Here is a 22,553-nt window from a genome sequence, read left to right as displayed (position 1 = left end):
CCTCCAGGATGTGAAATCAGTCAGTCAAAACCACGGCAGGTGTGACAGAGAAAGAAACTGTCGGTTTTAAAAACTGCAGTATAATTTTAACATTACCTATGGCCAGCTTCTGCATTTCATTTGTCTTTGAGAGGATGTTAGTCTAAATTTCGAAAATATCCTTCTGTTTCAAAGTTGGCCACAAGCATTTATAATTTTGAAATCCAAGGAAGATGGTTAAGAGTGGAGTGGCATTTATAGTACTTGTGAATGCTTTAAATGGAGAAAACAATAATTTTTAAAACCCTGTGCTTTCAAATATATTACAAGGACATTTTCCAAAATTATCTTTATTTGGATAAAACCATGAAGTTCATAAGGTAGTGCAAACATCTTAGAATTAACACTACACTTTTTTCCTGTGTTTTTATGACCTCTTCTTGTTTTATGCAGAGCAGAATGGAAGGGGCCACGCTTCACCAATTGTCAGCAGACTGACCGTGAGAGGCACAAGGCCAAGGACCATCTTCGAGAGTCCTCAGGACCCACTAGACCATCCTGCCTCCTTCAAATGGTGAAAGACTGTGCAAGCTTGCACAGAGCTATGTTCCTTACTCTCAAACCGGCAACCTGGAGGCCTCAGCAAAACACGCAGAGACATCTTAAACCTTCCTGGTTTCAGCGAGGACAGGACAATACAGAAGATGGCCAGAGAGTGTCAGGCTCAGCAGCCCCTCCTGCAGGAGGCAGGTCCTTCAGGAGCAGCTTCACTGCTGCTGCCAGAGGCAAACACGGGTGTGGCCACGTGTGCCACCACCACCACGTGAGACATGAAGAGCTGTTCTTGAGGTGAGCAGGTCAGAGCGGTCTCAGCAGTGCCTGCACCTCATGTCTACATTCTAGATTTGTGTTAATGAATGGTTAACGTGCCCTCCTTCTCATTTTCACAAGACTTAAAAAATCATGGTGTGGCGGCTGAGGAGGAAGACCAAGGCAGAAGACAGCATGGCAGGCCTTGATTTCTCTGGGAGGAAAGCAGTGTCTTGATTTAGAAAGAAGGTCTCGACGTGAGTCACCCAGGTGAAGCCCATTTTATCAAAGTCTGAAAACCAGCATATGGAGCGAGGATTACAGAGTGCAGGTTTGGAAAATCGAAAGAGAGTTTCTTCATGTTACTGACACACCTTTTGATGGTATGGTGTTCATTTTTCACTGAAGGAGCCACCTACCATGAAATCATTTTGCTGTCAATCAACGGCATTTGAGGAGAGGAAAGAAACGAGCCTTTCTGTGCATGCAGAACCCACACCTGCTAGACCACACGGCGGGAGCTGTGCGCTGACACAGTTCACTCACCACTGCGGCAGCACTCGGCACACTCTCAGTGAGGGGCCAGACAGCAGGTGTCTTAGCCCCAGGCCCATCTATTTCTGTCAACTACTGACTCTGTCCTGCAGGCAGCACCTGAACAAGTGGCTGTGGCTGTGTGCCAAGGAAACCATCACAGAAAGGGGCAGTAGGTCGTTTGCCAGCCCGTGACTCAAGGAAATTCACTCTATTCCCTTCTCCAGGAAAAGCAACAGGGTAAATTTTATTGCTAACTAAAATGATCTCTCCATTTACCTGGCAGATTATCGGTCTTCCCTCACCATGTCCTACTCTCTGACTTTGCTTACGATTTTATCTCTGGCACCAGAACTGTGCCTGGCAAACAAGAGGCATTCAAAGATATTTGCCAAATGAATGAAAAACAACATGGAATCAGAGATGGGCTGGAAAGCAGAGGAAGAAGGGGAAAACCAAAGACCAAGAGTGCTCACAGCACTCTCTCTAAAGGCCCACAAACCCACAGCGAAGACCTTCTGCACCTGTGTGCCCACATCCATGTGAAAGTGGAAACACGCACCATCGAGGCAGGACACCACTTGGAATGCATGCAGAGGCCTGGGGACAAGGAGGTAAGAGCTGCTGCAATATTCTGTGGTTTCCTACTGGGTCCCAGCTATGTATATATATTTTAATCAAACGCTCTTGAAACAGGGTCTTCCCAGTGTAATGTGTCCTCCTTTTTTCCTGTTTTCTGGATAGTGAAGGAAATATCACAAAGGGCATAGAGTAGGCACACGTTTGGAGTCAGAGCCAGCATCGGAATCCCAGCAACTAGAGATGCCTCACCCTCTTGGGGAAAACACAGAACTTTGGGCAAATGAACAGCAGAGCCTTTGGGAAGGGCTCGTGGACTGAGGCGCCCTGTCCAGGCCTGGAGCACGGAGAGGAGGGATGTCCCCCACGGGTGAGCAGTCATGAGGCAGCTCTGCTCTCCTGAGAAGGGAGAGGGAAGAATCCCCACGAGAACGAACACACAAGGGGCCTCCATACTGCAGAAGCTCAAAAGATGCCATTTCACTGTTCTCACTTTGTAGTCATCGAAGAAAATTCCATGCAACTTTGAGAAAAATGCAAAGCCAAGTCAGTCACAGAGATTACATCAATCGGAATTTTCATACCAGCAATTTAGTTGCAAGCAGGGACTGATTTTTTAAAACGATTTATATCATTTCCTATCAGTTGAGACAATCAAGTCAGAAATACATATTCTAAAACCCACACAGGAAAGCTGGACTGTTACCTCATAGTCACATCATGTGCTTGCTGAATACAGGATTCTGTATAATCTTTACTCATTTCCTGAGAATGTGGGGCACGTACCTTGTGGGATCTCAGTAGCTATCTGGCAGGAAGTTATACCTGTTACAGTATCTATTTAGTTGTATTACATTTTTATGTCACTTTCTCATCATTGTCTTCTTCCCATGGATATTTTAAATCTAAAGAAATTATGATGGTCTACTGCTTGTGGCTGCTGTAGCTCCCTGTGGCAATGGTCTCAGAGCAGGAGAGAAGACACCGGCTGGCAAAGGGTCTCCAGGGCCAGGCATGCTCAGTGACAGAGTCTAAGAAGGACTCAGCGGGCCTTGCCAGCGTCGTCAAGCAGAAGGGCTGAACGCTTACATGCAAATGAAGTGAGTAAACATCATTCTTGATGATTATGACATGTTGGCAGGAAAACCAGTTTGGGATTAAAAACTGAGACTTTGATGCTTCTAATCACAAACCCTTTCTATTTCAACCTGCTGAACTACTAACGATAGTTCTACTTCAGAAAAATAAGCTGAATTTGGGGCTGGCCCCGTGGCCGAGTGGTTAAGTTTGCGCACTCCACTGCAGGCGACCCAGTGTTTCGTTGGTTCGAATCCTGGGCACGGACATGGCACTGCTCATCAAACCACGCTGAGGCAGCGTCCCACATGCCACAACTAGAAGGACTCACAACGAAGAATATACAACTATGTACTGGGGGGCTTTGGGGAGAAAAAAGAAAAAAATAAAATCTTTAAAAAAAAAAAAAAGCTGAATTTACACATTCTATATGAGATTTTGCCAATGAGGTAACTGGGCAAAAATTCAGCCAAGGCAATGACACCGTGTTTTGTTTTCTGCCTGGTCAGCACAACTCAGAACGCCTGGTAATGAAGACAAGCGGTGCACCGGAGGTGGATGGGTCTTGAGCCTTTCAGGTGACAATCTCTCACACTTAAGACCTGTGATGAAAACCTGCCACCCTGACCACAGCCCATGCTGCGACCACGTCACCAGCCACGACGCCTTACAAACTGGAGGACTTGCAAGGAGTTTGGTTATTTGCATCCACGGACTCATCCTAGTTCTGCGTTTTCCCACCCATTATTTGGGAAACAACAAAAGAGAGCTCTGCGGAGTGAGCATGGCAGCCAGGGTCATGGTGAGTTTGTGAGAGAAGCGAGAGGATGAGTGATTGTGCACTCCAAAGAGAAGTACTCCGCTCCAAAGCAAGGCCGCTGACTCGTGTGCAGTCCCTGTCTCTGAAGGAGTGGAGTCACAGCCACACACCGGAGGACCAGGTCTGGCTGCAGGTTCCTGGAGGATGAAGCACATCTGAAACACTGCTCCCAGCCCACTGACGATGATGCGGGCTTGGACTAGCAGGCCTATCCAGAGGAGGTTCGAGCCCTGCTGACAACCTGGGAAATGCCTCACAGACCATGTGAGGCATGCTCAGAAAACAGCAGCCACTTAATTTGCCCATTTTTGGTACTGAATTTTTTTTTTAAGAAAGAATTTTTTTTGCTGAGGAAGATTTGCCCTGAGCTAACATCTGTTGCTAATCTTCCTCTATTTTGTGTTTGAGCTGCTGCCACAGCACGACCACTGACAGATGGGTGGTGTAAGTCTGGGCCCTGGAACTGAACCCAGGCCACTGAAGCTGAGCGTGCTGAGCTTAACCACTAGGCCACCGGGACTGGCCCAGGAAAGATTTTTTTAGGAGGATTTAAAGATTTGTTTAGAGAAACAGTTAAAAACCCTTTGTTTACCCCTTCTCCCTCTGCCAATCAAGTCCGGCATAATTATGCTACTTATCTTAATGGCACAGAAAGCACACTTTTAGGAAAAGCAAGTAAGCAAATCATTTGATCATAACAACTTTGGATTTTCTACACGTATGAATCATTTGTTTTATCAATTATCTGTGGCAATGGCACTATTTCACAGAACTGTGGAATTTTAAAAATTTTTAGGTGAAAGGAAATTGAGAGATCACTGAGTCCAAGCCCCTCATTTTTTGGTGGAGGAAACTGAGGCCCTGGAGAGGAGAGACTTCCCAGGATCACGCAGGCAGACACCAGCCAGGCCAGCTCCCAGCTTGACGCCTGGCCCCGCCCAGCTCCTCAAGGCTTGGGCTCCTTGGTATGGACTCCTAGGTTCAAATAAGACACAGATTTTAACAGTAACTTCTGAAGAACATTGATGGTAAAGCTGCTACTGCAACTCCAGGGTGGTCTGTGCTCCAGGTCAGACATAAACATCAGAAGATGATCCTGTTGTTAGGATGACACTGCCATCCTTTACAAAAATGAAGACTGAATTCTGGCTGATGGTGCCATATTTACTCATCAATTTAAATTATGTTATAGAATTTTAATTTCTGGTTCAACAAAATTAAAAATTGCTTCTGATAATTTAAAGATTTTCAATTTCTCAACCTGTTAGGCAGTCTGGTTAATTTTACATTAACAAACATCTAAAAGCATCAGAAGGTGTCTTATTTAAGGATAATCTTTCAGTGACTATTTCTGGGAAGCCAAATCTTTTAGTAATAAAGAGCAGAACTCACAGGCTTTGTGCATTGAAAGCTGTCATCCACTCTTACAATGGAGCACATTTATGTGACATGAAATAAAACCTAATTAGAGACCAAAGATATTGAAAAGCAAATCATGTTACGAGTTGCAAATAGCTAGATGACACAAACACTCCTTTCTCACCTCAATGTGGATAACTGAGAACTGATGATGATCAAATGGCCCCTTGTAGTACTCTCATCCTGGGTAGATAAGCTATTACCAGCCTAACCACATCCCCTAAGTGCTGCATGGCTCTGAAGCAAACAGGGATGCTAGAGTGACCTATGACCAGGGCCACTGAGCAAGAACCTCAGCAAGAGCACCCAGGAGGCCCCATGCTAACGCTGTGGACAGCTGCTCTTCATAGACCTGACAGCCTTCTGATGTGCCATCAAGCAGCTCCAGAGCTCAGAAAAACCAGCGTTTTTAAAGTGCAGAATATGCAGTGTTGCAGAGGGTGGAAAATGAAGATGACATAAAAACCGAGTATCACAGGGCACAGGCGTGGCTAGAAAAATTTTGATTCATCCAACAGTTACTATATTCCACCCCCAAATAAACCTGAGCCTGATAGAAGCAAGTGAAAATGTGAGACCTGCAAAGACAGGACGTCACTGCTCAATGAAAACTGAAGAGAGCCTGCAGGAACTGCATGAAAATCTAGAGTGAGAAATGTTCCTCTAGCTGATAAATCGAGACTGACAATTAGAAATGGCAAACAATAGGATATATTGGAGTATATGAGAAAGCCATTTGGTGTAAACCTAATTCGGCCTTTGTTTTTTCCAAAAGGGCCTGACGTGGCCTTGAGCATGCACTGTATATCTGCTTTACACATTTACTATGGCAAGAACAAACGCCCTTAAGATAAAGGTGCAACTTCCCCCACATTGGCATTTCCTTAGGGATAAGCATCTTTCCTTAGGCAGGAACTGATTGCTGAACTCACCTTTGACCACCCAGCTCACCTGTGACCACCCAGCTTCAGACAACAGACCTGCCACCCTGCTGTGTCCACCAAGATAGCAGCCCTACCTACTGTATCATCCATCAATTGCTGTGCCAACAGAGCAGTCTCGCGACTATTGTAAAAGGGACATTTCAATCATATGGGAAACACCCTGTTTGGGGGTATATAACCACTCTGTACACCCTACTTCTTTGGTGCCCTTTCTTCCTTTGAGAAGAAAGGCCCCAGGCCCTGGTCCTCACATTTTAGCTCAGAATAAACTCACCCAAATTTTCATTTATAGATTGGTTATGGATTATTTTTGTTGACAAGACTATCTAAAAGAATCCATTCTAGCATAAACTCATCCTGAAAAGGCTGGGGCCTGTTTTTATTCCCACACTAAAATTAATTGCTCTGGTTCCCAGATCTCCATCAGCTGCTTAATCATGACAGCTCCCTGGGCTGTCCACTTCAATTAACTCAGCCAGTACCTCCGGATGGCCACTGTGAGTGCCTCTGGTGAGCTGGCACAGGGACAGATGACCTCCTGGCGCAAGCCTTTACTTTGGAAGACATTCAGAAATGCATCGCAGGAAGAAATAGACCCTAGAGTGACAAAGGGGACGGTAATCAGACAGTGGAAGCAATGTGATTGATTAAAAATATCCCATAACATAAAATGCTTTCGGATTTAGGACTTAGGCACAATTAGAGTTAGGCAGCATGGAAAAAATATTTCATTTAATACAATTTATATTTATGCTACAACAAAAGATGATATTATTCTCACACTCATAGAACTCAAGAATTTCAAAACTGTAACTTCTATACTCAATCAAAACATTTTTGCTGACTGATGAACTTAAGTTTTCTGAGATTTATTCTACTATTTCCAGTATGCATGTTCCAAGAGATGGGCATATCTAACCCTAACCAAATGAACATGCCTCCACATTAACTTGAATGATGAGATCCAGGGGTAATGACCAGGGACCTCTCAGATGAGTTATTTCCCAGTACAAGCACACCTTGCTTCATGCAAGACACATCACTCTGTAGACTTAGGGTTAAAACCAACTGTGTATTAAAACACCCCACAATTTATAGAGTTATTTTGTAAATGGAAGAATCATTTATAAAACTAATACTGAATTATCTGTTTGCAAGTCCACTTTTGCATATCAGATGTTCTTTGAGAAAGTATATGCTGTTTTAATTTACACATATTTATGTTGCACAGTTTACAAATGTGGTCAGAAACAAACGTTCTTTCACTCATCCACTCTGCTTCTGGCTTATATACTCTTCTCATAAAAAGACAAGTTAGCTGGGTTTTTTTCCAACTAACTGAAATATTTCTCAAGGTATATTAATAGTATTCTGTGGAAGCACTAATTTACTTTTCCTGGGTAATTTTTGCTATACGATTTGATAATGAAATTCCATTAAAAATGACAAATTAATTTCCTGACCAATAAAACTACTATAGACCATAAAATAAAAGTAGTTACTATTTCTTGAGCACTTATTACATCCAAAGAACTGTATATAGGGATTACTTCATTTAATCCTCATACAATCTTATGATTTATGTACTATTTTGCAGCTAAAGAAAGAGAAAGATTTAAAAAAGTAAGTCAGGTTCTCTACATAATCAGGAAGCAGAACATCCAGGACTCAGGCCCAGTGTCTGCAAGTCCATGTTCTTGACCATCACGACCTTAGGCCAGTGAGCAATACATTTGGTTACTATTTTAAGGCAACTTCTTAACTAAGGTAAAGACTAGAAAAAGAAAAACCAGACTGCACATCACGAGACCTGGAGAGCGAGGGCTCTCCTGCCGGCCTGCCGCCTGAGCAGCAGACTTGCCACTCACAGGGGTTTGCGCCATCAGCCACTATCAGCATCCGGAGGGAAGAGAGGTTGATGTCTCTTTGATCCCTGTGTGCCACTAACGCCCAGTGCATGTCCCTGGACTTCACACAAGCCACTTTTGCTGAGGGAGAAGTAGAAGGGAAGTGAGTTAACATGTGCACTGTCAGACCATGTAATATTAAACAAGAAGCCATTGTCATTAGTGACAGAACACCCACTGGAGGGCCACCCTGAGACGCACCTTTGTACTGGCAGACCTTCTGAATCCAGGAGAGCGGGTTCACCTTCATCAGCGAGTATGGGATGCTGATCACGTGCATCATGTTCATGACACTCTGAAAGCAATGATACACAGAGGTGAACCCAGCGCATGAGGCATCGTCCCTGCCACACCAGGCTCCACGTGGGGACAGGACAGGAGTGGGCTCATCCCACGTCAGGGGGCCTCAGGGCAAGTGCATCCTGGAAGAATCTTGGAAGAGACTTCAGCGTGCAAGTGAATTCCCAAGGGTTATCTAGTCATCTTGGCTCCTTTTTTCTGTCCAAATCATTTTTTTGAGGAAGATCAGCCCTGACTAACATCTGCCACCAATCCTCCTCATTTTGATGAGGAAGAGTGGCCCAGAGCTAACATCTCCAAATCCTTTTTTATAAAACCTTTAGTTGAATGATCATTTTTTAATGGCCTTTCATAGTCTGGAAGCTTAATTCTTTCTAGTGTATTATACCAGCTTTATTTATTAAATGTTGCACTGAGATCTCATGGAGTAGTGAGTAGCTTGCCTTAATTACCCTCAGCTCCATGTAGCCTTGCTAATGTAGGCTGGGACCCCTAAAGGGTTCACTCCTTTAAAATAGATGACCAAAATAAACTTAAAATAAATGGCTAGTCCCTACACGCTCCAGGTAGGACTCATACCCGCTTGCCTGTCGTTCGGTGCAGCTGCACCTACAGACCTGGCAATTGAGGGACGACAGAATGGGGAGCATTGGACAAAACCCTTGCTGGTCGGTTCTGCCCACACTGGAATTCTCTGCTGCCTTGGGTGGAGGTGGAGTGAGCAGGTGCAGACACTCTGGAGAGCGCTGCTCTGAGGCAGGAAGCTCGGGGCAGTGACCACCTACACCCTCTCTGGTGGGTATGAGCTTGCGTACTGCCAGTACGTGCTCACTCGCCTCAGTTGTTCCCCACTCCATGCTGGGGGTGAAAGCATCTTTCATCATACAGAAGACACCACAGAAGAGCACATATGGCTGTCCCCCCAGAGACCTTCCTTGCTCTAGAAGGTGGCAGCAAAAGAGAGACTCAGACAGTGCCGATTCCTGGGGCTGGCAGGAATCCAGAGCAAGAGTAAGCAGGTGGGTGGAATATCAACAAGATCTGTGGGAGTTCCACCACAGAGCTCTTGAAAGCAACATTCTCACTAAGAGCAACTACGAAGGCAGCAACAACAGAAGCTTCTGTCACAAGGGTCAAGCAAGTAGATGGCTTAGGAGCCCATTACACATCAGGCCACATGATTCTCACATAGGACCACCATTCCACTGGACAGACAGGAAAACTGAGGTTCAGAGAGGCTCGGGCACAGGTGCAGGCGACGTGCCTGGAGTCAAAGAGCTACAGAAGCAGGGCTGAGACGCAGGCTGTGTCCTCCGACCCTATCTCTTCCCACTAGGCCAGCACATCCGTAAGCATGCACCTTCTGCATGTTATCATCTGCTAGTGAGCACGCATGTTCTGCATTTCATCAATCATGTGCTAGTATCCAGATGATGGAAATGAACTGTACTGATCACAGAAAGAGGCTGTTGGTCTGGAGCCAAAAACCTTGGGTCTGTGTGATGCCTGCACACTCTTGTTCTAATAAGTCCTGGTTTATCAAGAAACAACAAATCCCATTTTCTGTGTTTATGTTCTTACAACTTATGCAAAAATGACTAAAATTTTCTACTTCAGAAAAGATACAAAGTTTCAGCCTAAGAAAGGAAAATGGGTGAGTGAAAATAACCACATATGAAACAGAAAAGGTGAGATTCTAAGCAGTTATGCTATATGTATTTTTTTAAGCATCAAACATATCTTCAAGAATAAGGTTATTTCTCTATTCAAAGTGCCCACAGCTTGGAACTGTTGTCACTTATCAAGTGGCACTAACAATTATGAGATATGCATTCTCTATAACGTGTGCTGAATTTTCAAGGGGAAATCTGCAAAGGGCTTTTCCCTCTGTAGCATGTGGAACAGCAGATCGCCTAAATATTCATAAACACTGACGCATAGAGAGAAAAAGCAACAAGAATGTGGTAGGCAAATCAGATATATGAGAAGGTGACCCAAACACAAGAGTCAATAACATTACTGTGCCATCTTAAATGCCAAAAGTAGGGAGGAAAGAGACCGAGTAAGGCTGCTGTAATTTAACCTCAACACGTGGTTGGATGACTCAAGCAAGAAGCTGCTGAAACCCCCTGGGTTTACCATGCTTCTGGAAGTTACATTAGCTGACAATTTAAGACTTCTAACAACCTGACCCTTCTCTGTAATGTAGGAGGAAGAGGCTTAGCCAAGGGCTATGTGTACAGATTGTGATTCTAATTCTAACATCAATCAATTTAAATGTAAACAGGACACTGCAGGGCGGGAGTTGGGGGGGTCGGGCCACACTTACTGTTAGGATTCCGTGCCAGAGCCCAACGTCTTTCTTGAAATCCAACACATTCACAATTGTTTCAGCTGCACAAATAAAAAGAGTCAAAAGATTTTGACTTATGAAAGACAGGCATGGACCAAAAGGCCAAGAAAACCAAACATTGTGTCAGGGGTGGTAACAGATCTTGGAAAAGTATCATTCACTTTATCTTTGTAGAAATTCTGTAGCCTCCCAACCCCTTTAAAAATGCTGGCCTGCCTGGAAAGTGTTTCTAGATGGATATTCTGACACGTACATTAACAGCAATGGCTCCTCACACCATCACTTAAAACTCCTTATGTCTTCTCTTTTTATATACTTATTTTCCTCCTGTCTGCCTTTTTTCCTGTTTTTAGTTTTGCTTCATTTCCATCACGTGGTCTCCCAGGAAAGGGAAAACGCTGCTGGTGAATTTGGAGGAGAGGGGCGATTTCCAGCAAAATCGCTTTCCTGCACCCCATAAGCCTCCAGGATGGGGCTGGAATAATAAAGGAGGCAAGGATTTGGAGGGACGCGGAGGGAAGAGTGTTCAAGGGCTATGGGGGCAGCTCCTAAATGGGGAGCAAGAACAGAGGCTAAGAATAAATGGTGGAAAACAACTACTACGCTGGCATGTAGAGACCATGCTGGAGAGCCAGCCACCAGCAAGGCCACCAACAGTGCTTTTTAAGTCATACTGGTCAAATGGCCTGGGCAGGTGGTCCAACTGCCCACACATCTGCCCAACACTACCCATCACTGAGCCCTGGGCATTTGTTGATGTCTCACCTTACATTCTCACTTGGTTCTTGTTATGCTTGCCAGAGGTTCAGTATCCTGTGCCTCATCCCTTTCAGGGTAGGCAGGCAGAGGGACTTTCAAAATAAACAAGCTCAAAGGAAACAGCCTATATTCCATTTTATACAGTATTTTTCTTAGGTTGAGACACAAGGAGCAAATATATATGTATTCTCTCCCCAACTCCCTCAAAATTGACAGCCTGGAACCTTCAAGAAATTAGGGCAAGGAATATGGTCATGAGGTTGTAAGAAAGGCTGGAATTAAAGCTGAAAATGCTAACCAATAGGGTGGTGATGATTGGAGGCATGTGTCTTGGTGTGTGAAAATGTTTGGGAAGCTGGTCTAGGGACCGAACATCAGAGACAAGTGAACTGTTTTGTTTGTTGCTTTTCTTCCTTTTGCGAGGAAGACTGCCTGGAGCTAACATTCATGCCAACCTCCCTCTATTTTTTTATATGTGGGGTGCCACCACGCATGGCTGATGAGTAGAATAGGTCCACGCCCAGGATCTGAACCCCTGAACCTGGGTGGCAGAAGAGGAGTGCTCTGAACTTTTAACCACTCGGCCATGGGGCTGGCCCTGTGAACTGTTCCTACCAGAAGGATGGGGAGGGAGGGAGAACAAGAACAGTAAAAAAGGAAACCATTCATCCTCAAGTGTGCGACAGACACCACCACCAGCTTCCATGGATGCCAGGAAGTGATTCTTTGGGAACCAGCCCTTGGGGGCCTGTGATGTCTCCAATGCAGGGACTTGGTCACAGAAGCTCCGGCCAGAAGGTTAAGTGGTCATCTAGGCTGACTCTTCCTCTTATAAGCCCAGTCCATGCTGTTACCATGGTTCCCTCCAGCCACGTGACCTCTCTGCCTCCATGACTCTCACCCAGGGGAGAGAAAACACGTGAAAACCACTGTTCTCCATTGCAGCAGCCCAGCCTGGGGAGCTTGTAGAATCCACCCCAGAGACTCGGATCCAATCGGTAGGGGTGGGCTGAAGAGTGGGTAATTTTTAAAGCTCTCAGAGAGATTCTAATGAGCAGCCAGGGATGAACACCTGTGATATTAATTATCTGCTATAGCCTGAGCCCTAAGCCCCAGTGTGACTGTACTTGGAGATGGGAATTCTAAGAAGGTAACTAAGGTTAAAGGAGGTCATAAGGGTGGGGACCTGATCCAATAGGATGGGTGTCCTTATAAGAAGAGGAAGAGACACGAGAGCTCTCTCTCCACATACACGGAGGAAAGGTTGGGTCAGGACACAGCAAGAAGGCACTGTCTACAAGCCAGGAAGAGTCCTCACCACCAGGAGCCAACTCTGAGAGCACCTAGATCCCAGACTTCCAGCCTCCAGAGCTGTGAGAAATAAATGTCTATTGCTTAAGCCCCTAGTCTTTAGTATTTGTTATGGCAGCCCAAGCTGACCAAGACACTAAACAATCCAACAAGTGAACCGTGAGTTGAGCTGGGTGCAAACGTAACACTACTCTCATGGCTAAGAGTGGGAACAACACAATCCCTCCACTGTCAACGTGCATCTCCAGGGCCAAGGTCTGGATCAGGGTCCCGCCCATACCTTCTGTGTAGCCACACGCCTGTGTGAGGGCCTGGCAGTGTGTCAGCAGTGCAATTCTTGTCACGGTCACCCCAAGCACACTTCCATCCTTGCACGTCTTATACTGAAATGAGACAACGTGTGGACAAGTGGTACCAAGAGAATAAAGCATAAGACCCACGTCCCTCAGCTCTTCCAGTTAATCAAGAGGCTGCGAATTCCCTCATCCTGGACATGTGTAACTATCAGAAATGCATGAGACTAAGTTCCCAAAGCTTGTGTCCAGACCCAGGGACTTACCTCAATATAGGCGGTGTCATTATTTGCATCTTTAATATGTGGGAACCAATCTCGAGGAGGTTTAGAGAGATGTTTTGACTCTGTGACAAACCATAATAGCTTTGGCCAACCTTCGAAATAAACGACAAATTTCTTTTAGGTAAGCATTACTCAGAAAAGAGGTGTGTAAAATAACTTTCCCTATTCATGTGGCATGCTTTACACCACCACAAGCTAGATGGACTCTGATGTTTCCAGTAAGTCTAAGACAACATCAACAGTGCTGTAAGCTGTACCCAGTTAAATCACACCACATTGCAGGCTGACAACACAAGACGTGTTATCTGCGATGTTCACGTGTGGAGAAGCATGTGTCCTGGAACTGACATGAAGTGGTACACTGTTCCCAAGTGAAGAGCCAGCCTTAGACTTGGCATGCGGGGCTGTGGCCTACCTTTGAACTGTGGGATCTCCCCTGTTGGGCTTTTTGGCAAGCCTTTGTGGCAAGCATCGCTCGTCAAGGCTACTGTCACTCCACAGCTTCCAAGCAAGAACCCGATCTGCTGGCTTCCTGCATCCTGAGAGAGGGCAGCAAAGAGAGAAGAGTCACAAAGCCGGCTGATGGCTGCATTCCTGGCAAAACACGGCCTCACCCCCAAGTTCTGGGATGGAACAAACCTCCCTGAACAAGAGGCAATTCGGGGCATGGACTGGAGTCTGCAGAACCAGGATCACATCCCAGGCTGCCGCTAGCTAGCTGCATGACCTTGAACAGGGTAGCTTGCTTGCTTGGCTTCAGTTCCCACATCTGTACCACTGGCATAAAAAGCAGAGCCATGTCATAGGTCTGTTGTGAGGGATGAACCAGAAGAGCGCATATAAAGTGCTTAGCGCATGGCTGGCACACAGTGGTTCTCACTAAAACGCTGCTGTTAGGTTTCCCTCCACTTCTGTAAGATTGTCACTGTAGGACATAATTATTGTGGAGAACAGGAAGGGTCCAAGAAAACATCTTCATACTTAATAATTAACTAACACCGAGGGCCTGGTTTAAAAAATACTCAAAGCAAAGGGCTCTGATGCATTTGATCACATCGGGCGTGGGCGGATTAGGCATCCATTCTGAACCAAAGAAATGAAGACCTGTCACCTTTCCCTATTGAACATGCCCTGTCTCAGGAAACAAGGATGTGTATTTAGTGTACATGTGTTGATGGCACAGAGGGCTGCCTCTGAATGACTACACTGATTCAGGGACATGGTATGTGAGCAGACATGTGGGTTGGGACAGCACAGGACCACCCAACCCTGTGAGTTCTGTCGTTTACTGTGTCCAGCTGCCTTGCAGGAAAATGGACAAGCAGCAAGTCAGTCCAATTCAATTTCTTTACTCCCACCAGTCACACTGGCTACGATTCAGAGAATAAGATGGAAACTGTGAAGGAGCCAGCATCCCCAAAACGTCATGACCACTGTGAACCTGTCTCTGCTATTTGCTCCCACATGGCTCTACCTGAACCTTCGGACAACCCGGCAGGCCTGTCACTGGACCCGATGCGGTTTCCTGTTGCTCTGCCCATCTGTATGTACCTCGCTAACGGAAAACGTGAGATGATGCCAGTTCTCACCCAGGTAAGATCAGCAGCACTGACATCTCAAGGCTGTAGCTGTCACGTGACTAGTTCACACTTTTCTTATTGCAGATTTAAACCTACATTGGAAACCAAGTCTCTCTCTGTGGAACTGTACACAGCCAATCTCCCATTGCTGGAGAGGGGAGACGCTGCGAGGGGACGGGGGTCTGGCACTTGGCAACAAGACGTTCCCAGTGCTGGGACTCGCATGGTTCTTTTCCTTCAAGCAACAGTCTTTCAAGTAGTTACAACCAGTCACTTTGATGTGACCTTGGATATCACATCACCAAATGTTGAGACCACACAAAGGGGAGTGGAGACAGGTTCTGAAATCAAGTCAGTGGCAGGAAGTGGCAGTTGCTTTGTGAGTGTGAATGTGCCGGAATGTCCACAGTAAGGCTGTGCAGGATGGCTTAGGAGAGGGAGCACCAGTGGCCTGCTGAGGGCTCTCACTCTGACTGTGGCCCTCCTGGCAGAGACTTACTGTCTCTGAACCCTCTCTTTCTAATAACTGCTCCTAAAGACACCTAAAATATGAGGAAGAGATGAGAGACTGTGTGGGAAGGAGAGTAACTGGGAACAAGGCACCACATTTACATGAAATTCAGCCTTCGTGCCTGCTCCTCCCTCAGCCGGAAGCAGCTTCTCCTCCTCCTCATCTGGAAAATTCCTTCTCAGAGCTCCAGTCAAACATCAACTTCCCAGAAACAGCTCTGCCCACCCTGCCACCATCGGGTTGAGATGACAGCCCACCACCCACTCTCAGAGCACTCTGTGCATCTCCTCCACGCACTGAGACCCTTCAAATTAAACACATGCTCGAACCTGGAGCCTGCACGTAGACCCACTCTCAACACACAACATCGAAGCCATGGTCCTCCATGGGCCTGTCTCTCTATGGACCCCGAGGACAAGGACATTTGGACATACCCATGCCACGATCTACATGGAGCTCTCACATACCCTTTGGAATATCTGCCTTTAACTGTCCTGACAGGAAGCAACTCAGGTAAGCAGCCCCCACTCAGGAAGAACATGAGGAAGACAGTCCTCGCGGCATGCACACTCTGGCCCTGACGATGTTTTCTACGTGCCTTCCCCAGAAGGAGCAGTTTCTGGCCTGCAGGTTCTTTCTCAGATAAAGGCAGGCAGCTCGCTTGGGGGGCCATTCCTCTGAGGAGCTATGCCACCAAGGACTGTAATGATCAACTCCCTGTCACAAAATCTCGCTGATTCTCTTTTGCTGTTCAAGAAAAGCTGGATCACACCTGAGTTCAAACCCTTCTCTGACTCTCAATCCTCCTCCACCACGCAGAGAGTGACTAATCACGTCACTTCCTAGGAAGCCTCTCCTCACCCACAGTCTCTGACTGCATTTAACAGGCCAGTGTGGACTGCCACTCAACCATCATCCATCCCAGGCTCTCTGTCAGAAAGGGTCAATCATAGCCATAAAAATGATTCTCTAACAAACGTGAGGTAAGTTCATGGAAAGTCCCTCTCATGAACTCATTTTGGATTTGTGGCCACACAACTTCTAGCTGGTATTTATCCAGTTTTGTTCCTTGCCTACTCAAATCACTGCCTTAATAGTTTGTTAGCTCTCAGGAGGCAGAGTAAGACAATAATGCAAAGACATAATGGAGATAAGGACTTCAGATGCATTACTCTGCAGAGTCAATACAAAATATGCTGCAGATTGCTAAGTTTAAAGATTATTATGGTCATGTAACCAGGTGGATCAAAGAAATTTGACACAAGAAATTTTCCTTATCAATACTAAGACAAACTTGTCATTAATACATATTTTTTTGCCAATTAATTTTTAACTTTTTATTTGTAATGAAAATTTCCAAGCATACACAAACATACAGAGAAAAGGAGACAGAAATGCCATGTACCGTCATTGAGCTTCAAGAATTATCAATGTTTGAAAAATCTGGTCTCATATCTTACCCCAAACACACACACGCACACAGACTGGATTTAAAATGAATCCCAGACATGGGCACAACCTTCCACCCATACATACTTCAGCAGGGTGGATTTTCACCCTTGGGCAGCCCCATTTCCCTCCCCACAACTCCTGGTCCCAGGGTCTCCTTGCTCCCTCTGATTTCCTCCAGCAAAACATGCTGCTGAGGAAGGGCTGTGACCATTCATATGAGGTTGTAAAAATGTGACAAGACATTGATATTACTCCTTCCAGAGATATTTCACTTGAACACGACATTTGAAAAATCTTGATTAAAGCAAACAAATGGATTGTGTGTTAGAATTCTAAGCAAAGGACAATTCTATCGGTACAGGAGAGAAAGCCTCCCGAGATGATGCTTCTCGCAGGAGGGACTCCTCTAAGCCTTGATGTCGGGCTGTTCCTGGAGCAGGCATGGATGTGAGTGCTGATGGGCCACGTCCTGGCTGGGTCAACTCCCATGGCCTATGGGGCCCATTTGGCTCTGGTCCTGTTACATTCAGAACACGCACAATTTGACCCCTCGTCCTAAGGCCTTGCTATTTCTCCATCAGACTCGTGCCATGGCAGAGCCTCTATCGGTGGAGGGGAAATTCTGGCTCAGCCAACTTTTGCTGGCTCACAGATCTGCTCTGCTGAGAGCTGGCCTCAACAGACCAGCTCAGCCACCTCACGAGGGTGATGGCAACATGCATTTTGCAGATCTTCTGTGGCTGCTCCAGCCCTTTCTGGCACTGTTGTGTGGATGTCCCTTTCGTGCCCCTTTGCACTCCCCGGCCAAACTGCTGCAGGAACACCATTTCTCCTACTACGAACTCCTCAAGGGAAAAATGAGCTTGCTCCTGTCACCTCACGAGTTAAAACAGAGAATAAATAAATGTATGTGAGACTCAAGTGTTTAGTTAGGGTCATTAAGCAACAATCAGGATTTGGAAAATGTGGGTCTCGTGAGGCCCTTTATTTTAGGACAAGTCTGGTGGGCATAAAACTTGTAGACAGAAGAAATATTCACACACTTCATCACCTATGCTTATGCGCACATCTCACCCCATTCCCACTGCACCTGAGCCAATGGATTCTTTTATCTAAAAATAAGCAAAGTTTTCTAAGATATCGAATGTCATGCTCTAAAGTCACAGCGCCTGAGGCCCGATGCACAGCTTCTGGCTTGAGACAGATGTAAGCAAAGTCATCTCCTGGTGCTGTTTCTCCTCAGAAGATGTTCTGATGGAGAGATGGCCAGAAGGGAACCTCAGCCCTTTCTTCTGAGAAGGGCTTTCTGGTCCTGAGGTTCAGGGTGATAACACAAGGGTCTGAGTGGGCCCAGGAAGTGAGGAAGACAGAGCTGACTGGCAGGTCACAGCCTGGGATGCCTAAGATGGTGGGCAGGCAGGTCCCAGAAGGACCGACAAAGTGCAGGTGAGAAACCCCGGCCCCGCTACAGAGACTCACAGCTCTCCTTCTGCTCTGCCCCGGACCTTCAGTGTCCCATGCCTACAGTGACCCTCTCTGAACCAGCCAGGTCACCACTCAGGGTTCCTGTCAGCAAAGGGGCCTGTCAGGATAAAGCACAGTCAACGAAAGAACACATCCCCTTCTGCCAATTACGGCTGCTGTAACCTCACTCTCACGCTCAGAAAGGTTCCAGCACATTCAGAGTGGGCGGCATGCTGTTTACCTTTCTCGTGAGTGGCACTTCGATGGGCACAGGAACGACTTCGGCAAGCAGGCAGCCGTAGAAGGCCACCATGGAGGCAGCAGGGTCATTGTTGGGGAACACCAGCGCCACCTGGACCGACACAGGGGGAGGGATCAGCTGTTAACAGGACACTGTCAGCTTTTAAAATACCACGGGAGGACGCAACCTGCCACAGACAGCAGGTCACATTCTAAGAAAGAACAGACGCTCAGACAAAAATCAGGTGCCCTGTTTAAAAATGCATTTTAGTAAGATGCATTTTAATAAGCATCATGTACTTTTCCTCTATTTTATGTGGAAGGCACACATATCACCCAGTCATCTGTAACGCTGTACAGAATACAACTATCCTTGTTTTTCCCACGTTATCTTCCATATTGACATGTATTTTTACATGGATAAAACTACAGTGTACACACTGTTCTGGTTTTCACTATTCTTATGGCTTCATAGACACTTCCTCGTCTTTCCATGTGGTCTTCACAACTGGGACTGAATGCTATGTGCTTCCTTTCTCCATGAGGGCTGGCAGCTGGGAGCTGGACCACATAGGACTTATTCAGATCCTGGGTGACTGTTAGCTCCAGGATCTCGGGCACAGTCTTGTCCCTCTAGCCTTAGTTTTCTTATCTGAAAAACAAGAATACTCATAGAACCTATTTCTTAGCATGTGGTACAGATGAAATGGGAGAAGGCAGATAAGAGCTCAGTGTGACACCTGGCACAGGGGACGCAGCCGTGAATGTGAGCCACCCGAGATGCACTAACTCTCAGCACTGGGGGTGGGGGAGGGCAGTTGGCAGTGCACCTGCAGGGTCTTGGCTTTCTGTCCTCACAGGTGAGCTTCAAAGAACTTCTATTGACACATGCTCCCCTGTCCACCAGCTCCCAGCACAGGTTCTGAGGAACTAAGAGTAGAATAATCATGGAGTTCTAAAAGTCAGGTTAATTTAAATTACCATCAAGTAACCAAATAATGGATAGTATTATTTTAAAAATATGTTTTCTGATATTCCTTAGGGTACCTTAATGACGAACAATTTTCCACAAGATGGCTTATAGTTATTCTTCCTCATATGAACTGTTTTCATTTGTTGCCTATTTATCTGTTGGTGTTTTGACATCTCCCCTAAAATCTGGATGAATTTTAAATATATTTGATAATATTAACTTACATTTGATGCAAACACTTCTTGATCTAATATTTTATGTTTTATTTTTATTTGCACATTTAATGTTTTATGTAAATTTATCAAACCTTTCCTTTACGTTATCACCTATTATTTAACCAATATTTCATCCAATTTGAATTCACTGGAGCTCACTTCAGTGTCTGCAGTGTAGCTAATTTATCGTGGATCCAGCTGGCTTTCCCGCTAGCCCACGCTCCTCCTGGAGTAACCCTTGCTGTTCCCTTGGTTTGGAGAGCCTCCTTCAGGACATGCAGCTGTAACAGACAGTCCTACTTCTGGATTCTCCGCGGTGCACCGCAGAACTCTGCTTCTCTCTTAGGATGAGCCCCTCTCACGTGTGCTGTGGCATTGGCGCTACGCCTTCTGGTAGACAATTAAATTTGTTGTGTATTCATAGGCACATAAATCCCATGACTGACCATATACATATCATTTGTGCAGTATCTCATTCAGGAATTTAACCAATTTTTTCTTTAAAATGTCCTAACTAGAAGGTATTAAATTTTGTCATTAACAGCTGGATAAGACACTCCCTCTCAATATCTAAATAAGCAGATTGGCATCCAAGTATTCAGATGGCAGCTGAGAATGGAGCAGGTTGTATCTTAAATTTGGCTATGTTGGCAATTTAGCAATACAAGATAGTTGGTGGAAACAAAATTAAATTTGAGATTATATGAAGATTTTCTTTCTATGCAGCATTCCTGCAGTTTACTAAAATCAGCTACATGAGAGAGAAATGACACTGTAAGGCCAGTTAAAGCCATTCTGCACTACTGAGCAATTTTATTTGAGAAACCCTGTGAAATAACTGTTGATTATATTAGTCTTTATTTTGTCCCAGCAGCACTCAGTCAGATGCCAGGCTACCACATTAGTAGGACTTTCAAGGAGGAATAAAAGGATTTATTTGTATGTCTACACATCTGAACCACAACCAATTATTTTAAAAAACTATTTGAGGGGCCAGCCTGGTGGTGCAGCAGTTAAGAGCGCACGTTCTGCTTCAGCAGCCTGGGGTTCGCCGGTTCGGATCCCAGGTGCAGACATGGCATCGCTTGGCAAGCCATGCTGTGGTAGGCGTCCCACATAAAAAGTAGAGGAAGATGGGCATGGATGTTAGCTGAGGGCCAGTCTTCCTCAGAAAAAAGAGGAGGATTGGCAGCAGTTAGCTCAGGGCTAATCTTCCTCAAAAAAAAAAAAAAAAAAAAAACTATTTGAGGTTTGCAGCATCCTCAGTGTTTCACCTTTAAGTGGTGGGCTAAAAGTTGACAGCTTCTGATTTTAGATCTGGATCTGGCAAAGCAACAATATTCAATGTAGTATTTGCAAGGGTACCACTGCCACACAACTTCTTTCCCTGAAGTAGACCAAGACATTTGAGTAAGCGATCAAACAGCAGTAAAAATGCAGAAGACATTGAAGTTCCATCCAAAACTCATGGTCACACCCATTCATGAAAGACCAGTTAAATGCTGACTTGTTATTCTTCCTGGAATACATGTTCTGAGGCAGAAATCCTCATCAAGAGAACAGAGAGAAAGAAGGTGGTTTCCCAGAGCCAGACATGGTCAATCCTGTTTCTGAGATTGGGGTCTGGTTCTCATCCCAGCTCTGTTCAAAGGAAGATCAAGTGGACCCAGGATTTAAAATTCACTGAAGTTCATGCTGATAATGCCATCTTATATCACTTTGCAGAGTTGTGTTAAAACAGGATGCAATGTTATATTAATGTAAAGTGAATAAAAGCAGAATATAAAATTGTACATTATAGTATGCTGTCAACGGTATAAAAGTAATGGATAGAAAAATTCAAATATCTAAGCCTCTTTTAGAATCAAAGCTGGAAAAAATTTTCTTTTCCAATTTGTTTTAAGGAAGGAAGTCTATACTTACTTCGTCCTCATTAGGTTTTCCTTTTAGATCAGAACCAGTCACAAGTCCTATTTCCTAGTGACTCCATAGTGATTCCAGTGCAATACTGTACAAGCATGCAGATGCTTCATTTCCATAAACCCAAATGTCTCCTTCATTTCTCTATGTATTCCTTTTGTATTTCACTGTCCCTCATTATCCACAGAGCACAACCAAATAAGAGGCGAGAGCCCATCCTGAGCCTTTGCTCAGATTTAATCTTGTTAAACTGACTCCGTCTTCTTCCTCCATGGCTCTTCCTATACGCAGCCCTACTGGCCAGGCCTGGCTTATTCATCCTCTGCACCCCACAGACTTCCCCCCGAGCCTCTTTCCACATCTTCCTAGAACCTGACCAAGGGCTCACCAGCTTACTTTTTCTCCTTGAGAGGGCTTCTCAGATCCCAGATGCTCCCAAAATGAAAAAGCTCTCTAGCTCCTTCCCAAACAGTCAGCTATATCTCTCGCCACCTACTCTGGGGACCTGTATCACTTTCTAATTTATAGAAAAGCTAATGATCAATGTGTCTTTATTTTTTTAATACTGCAAGCTCCCTGAAGGCAGGCTTCACATGTGATGCACCTGTGTATCTTCCACAGCTCCTACACCATCAGGAAACCCTATTCAGCTTAGGCACATAAATGCCTTTTTCAAAGCCCAAGAAGGTACTCCCCCAAAGGGCATTAATAGGGTCACCCACATGAAAATTGTCTATAATTTTTATGCTAAGGACTGAATGTTCATTATTCTATGGAAAATTACGTTTTATTGAAACACAGTTTTCAAAGAGGTAATGAATCCTGTTTA

General features: G+C 45.3%; 1 protein-coding gene across 26 annotated transcripts in view; it reads right to left on the bottom strand.

Moving 5' to 3' along the window:
- The window catches only part of DIP2C (disco interacting protein 2 homolog C), a 469,662-nt gene that overhangs the window by 122,575 nt on the left and 324,534 nt on the right, over positions 1-22,553 (bottom strand). For all 26 annotated transcript variants that reach the window (XM_023631967.2, XM_023631969.2, XM_023631970.2 and 23 more), the window contains 8 exons: positions 18,618-18,728; positions 13,785-13,908; positions 13,352-13,461; positions 13,073-13,175; positions 10,699-10,763; positions 8,271-8,364; positions 8,031-8,150; positions 6,645-6,759 (listed from right to left, as the gene is read on the bottom strand). In XM_023631967.2, coding sequence (XP_023487735.1) covers positions 6,645-6,759; positions 8,031-8,150; positions 8,271-8,364; positions 10,699-10,763; positions 13,073-13,175; positions 13,352-13,461; positions 13,785-13,908; positions 18,618-18,728 — 842 coding nt within the window. The remainder of the gene's footprint in view (positions 1-6,644; positions 6,760-8,030; positions 8,151-8,270; positions 8,365-10,698; positions 10,764-13,072; positions 13,176-13,351; positions 13,462-13,784; positions 13,909-18,617; positions 18,729-22,553) is intronic.

This window comes from Equus caballus, chromosome 29 (assembly GCF_041296265.1).
Source record: "Equus caballus isolate H_3958 breed thoroughbred chromosome 29, TB-T2T, whole genome shotgun sequence".
Taxonomy (NCBI): Eukaryota; Metazoa; Chordata; class Mammalia; order Perissodactyla; family Equidae; genus Equus; species Equus caballus.
Note: the sequence above shows the minus strand (reverse complement) of the source record. Positions and strands in the feature narration are given on the sequence as shown.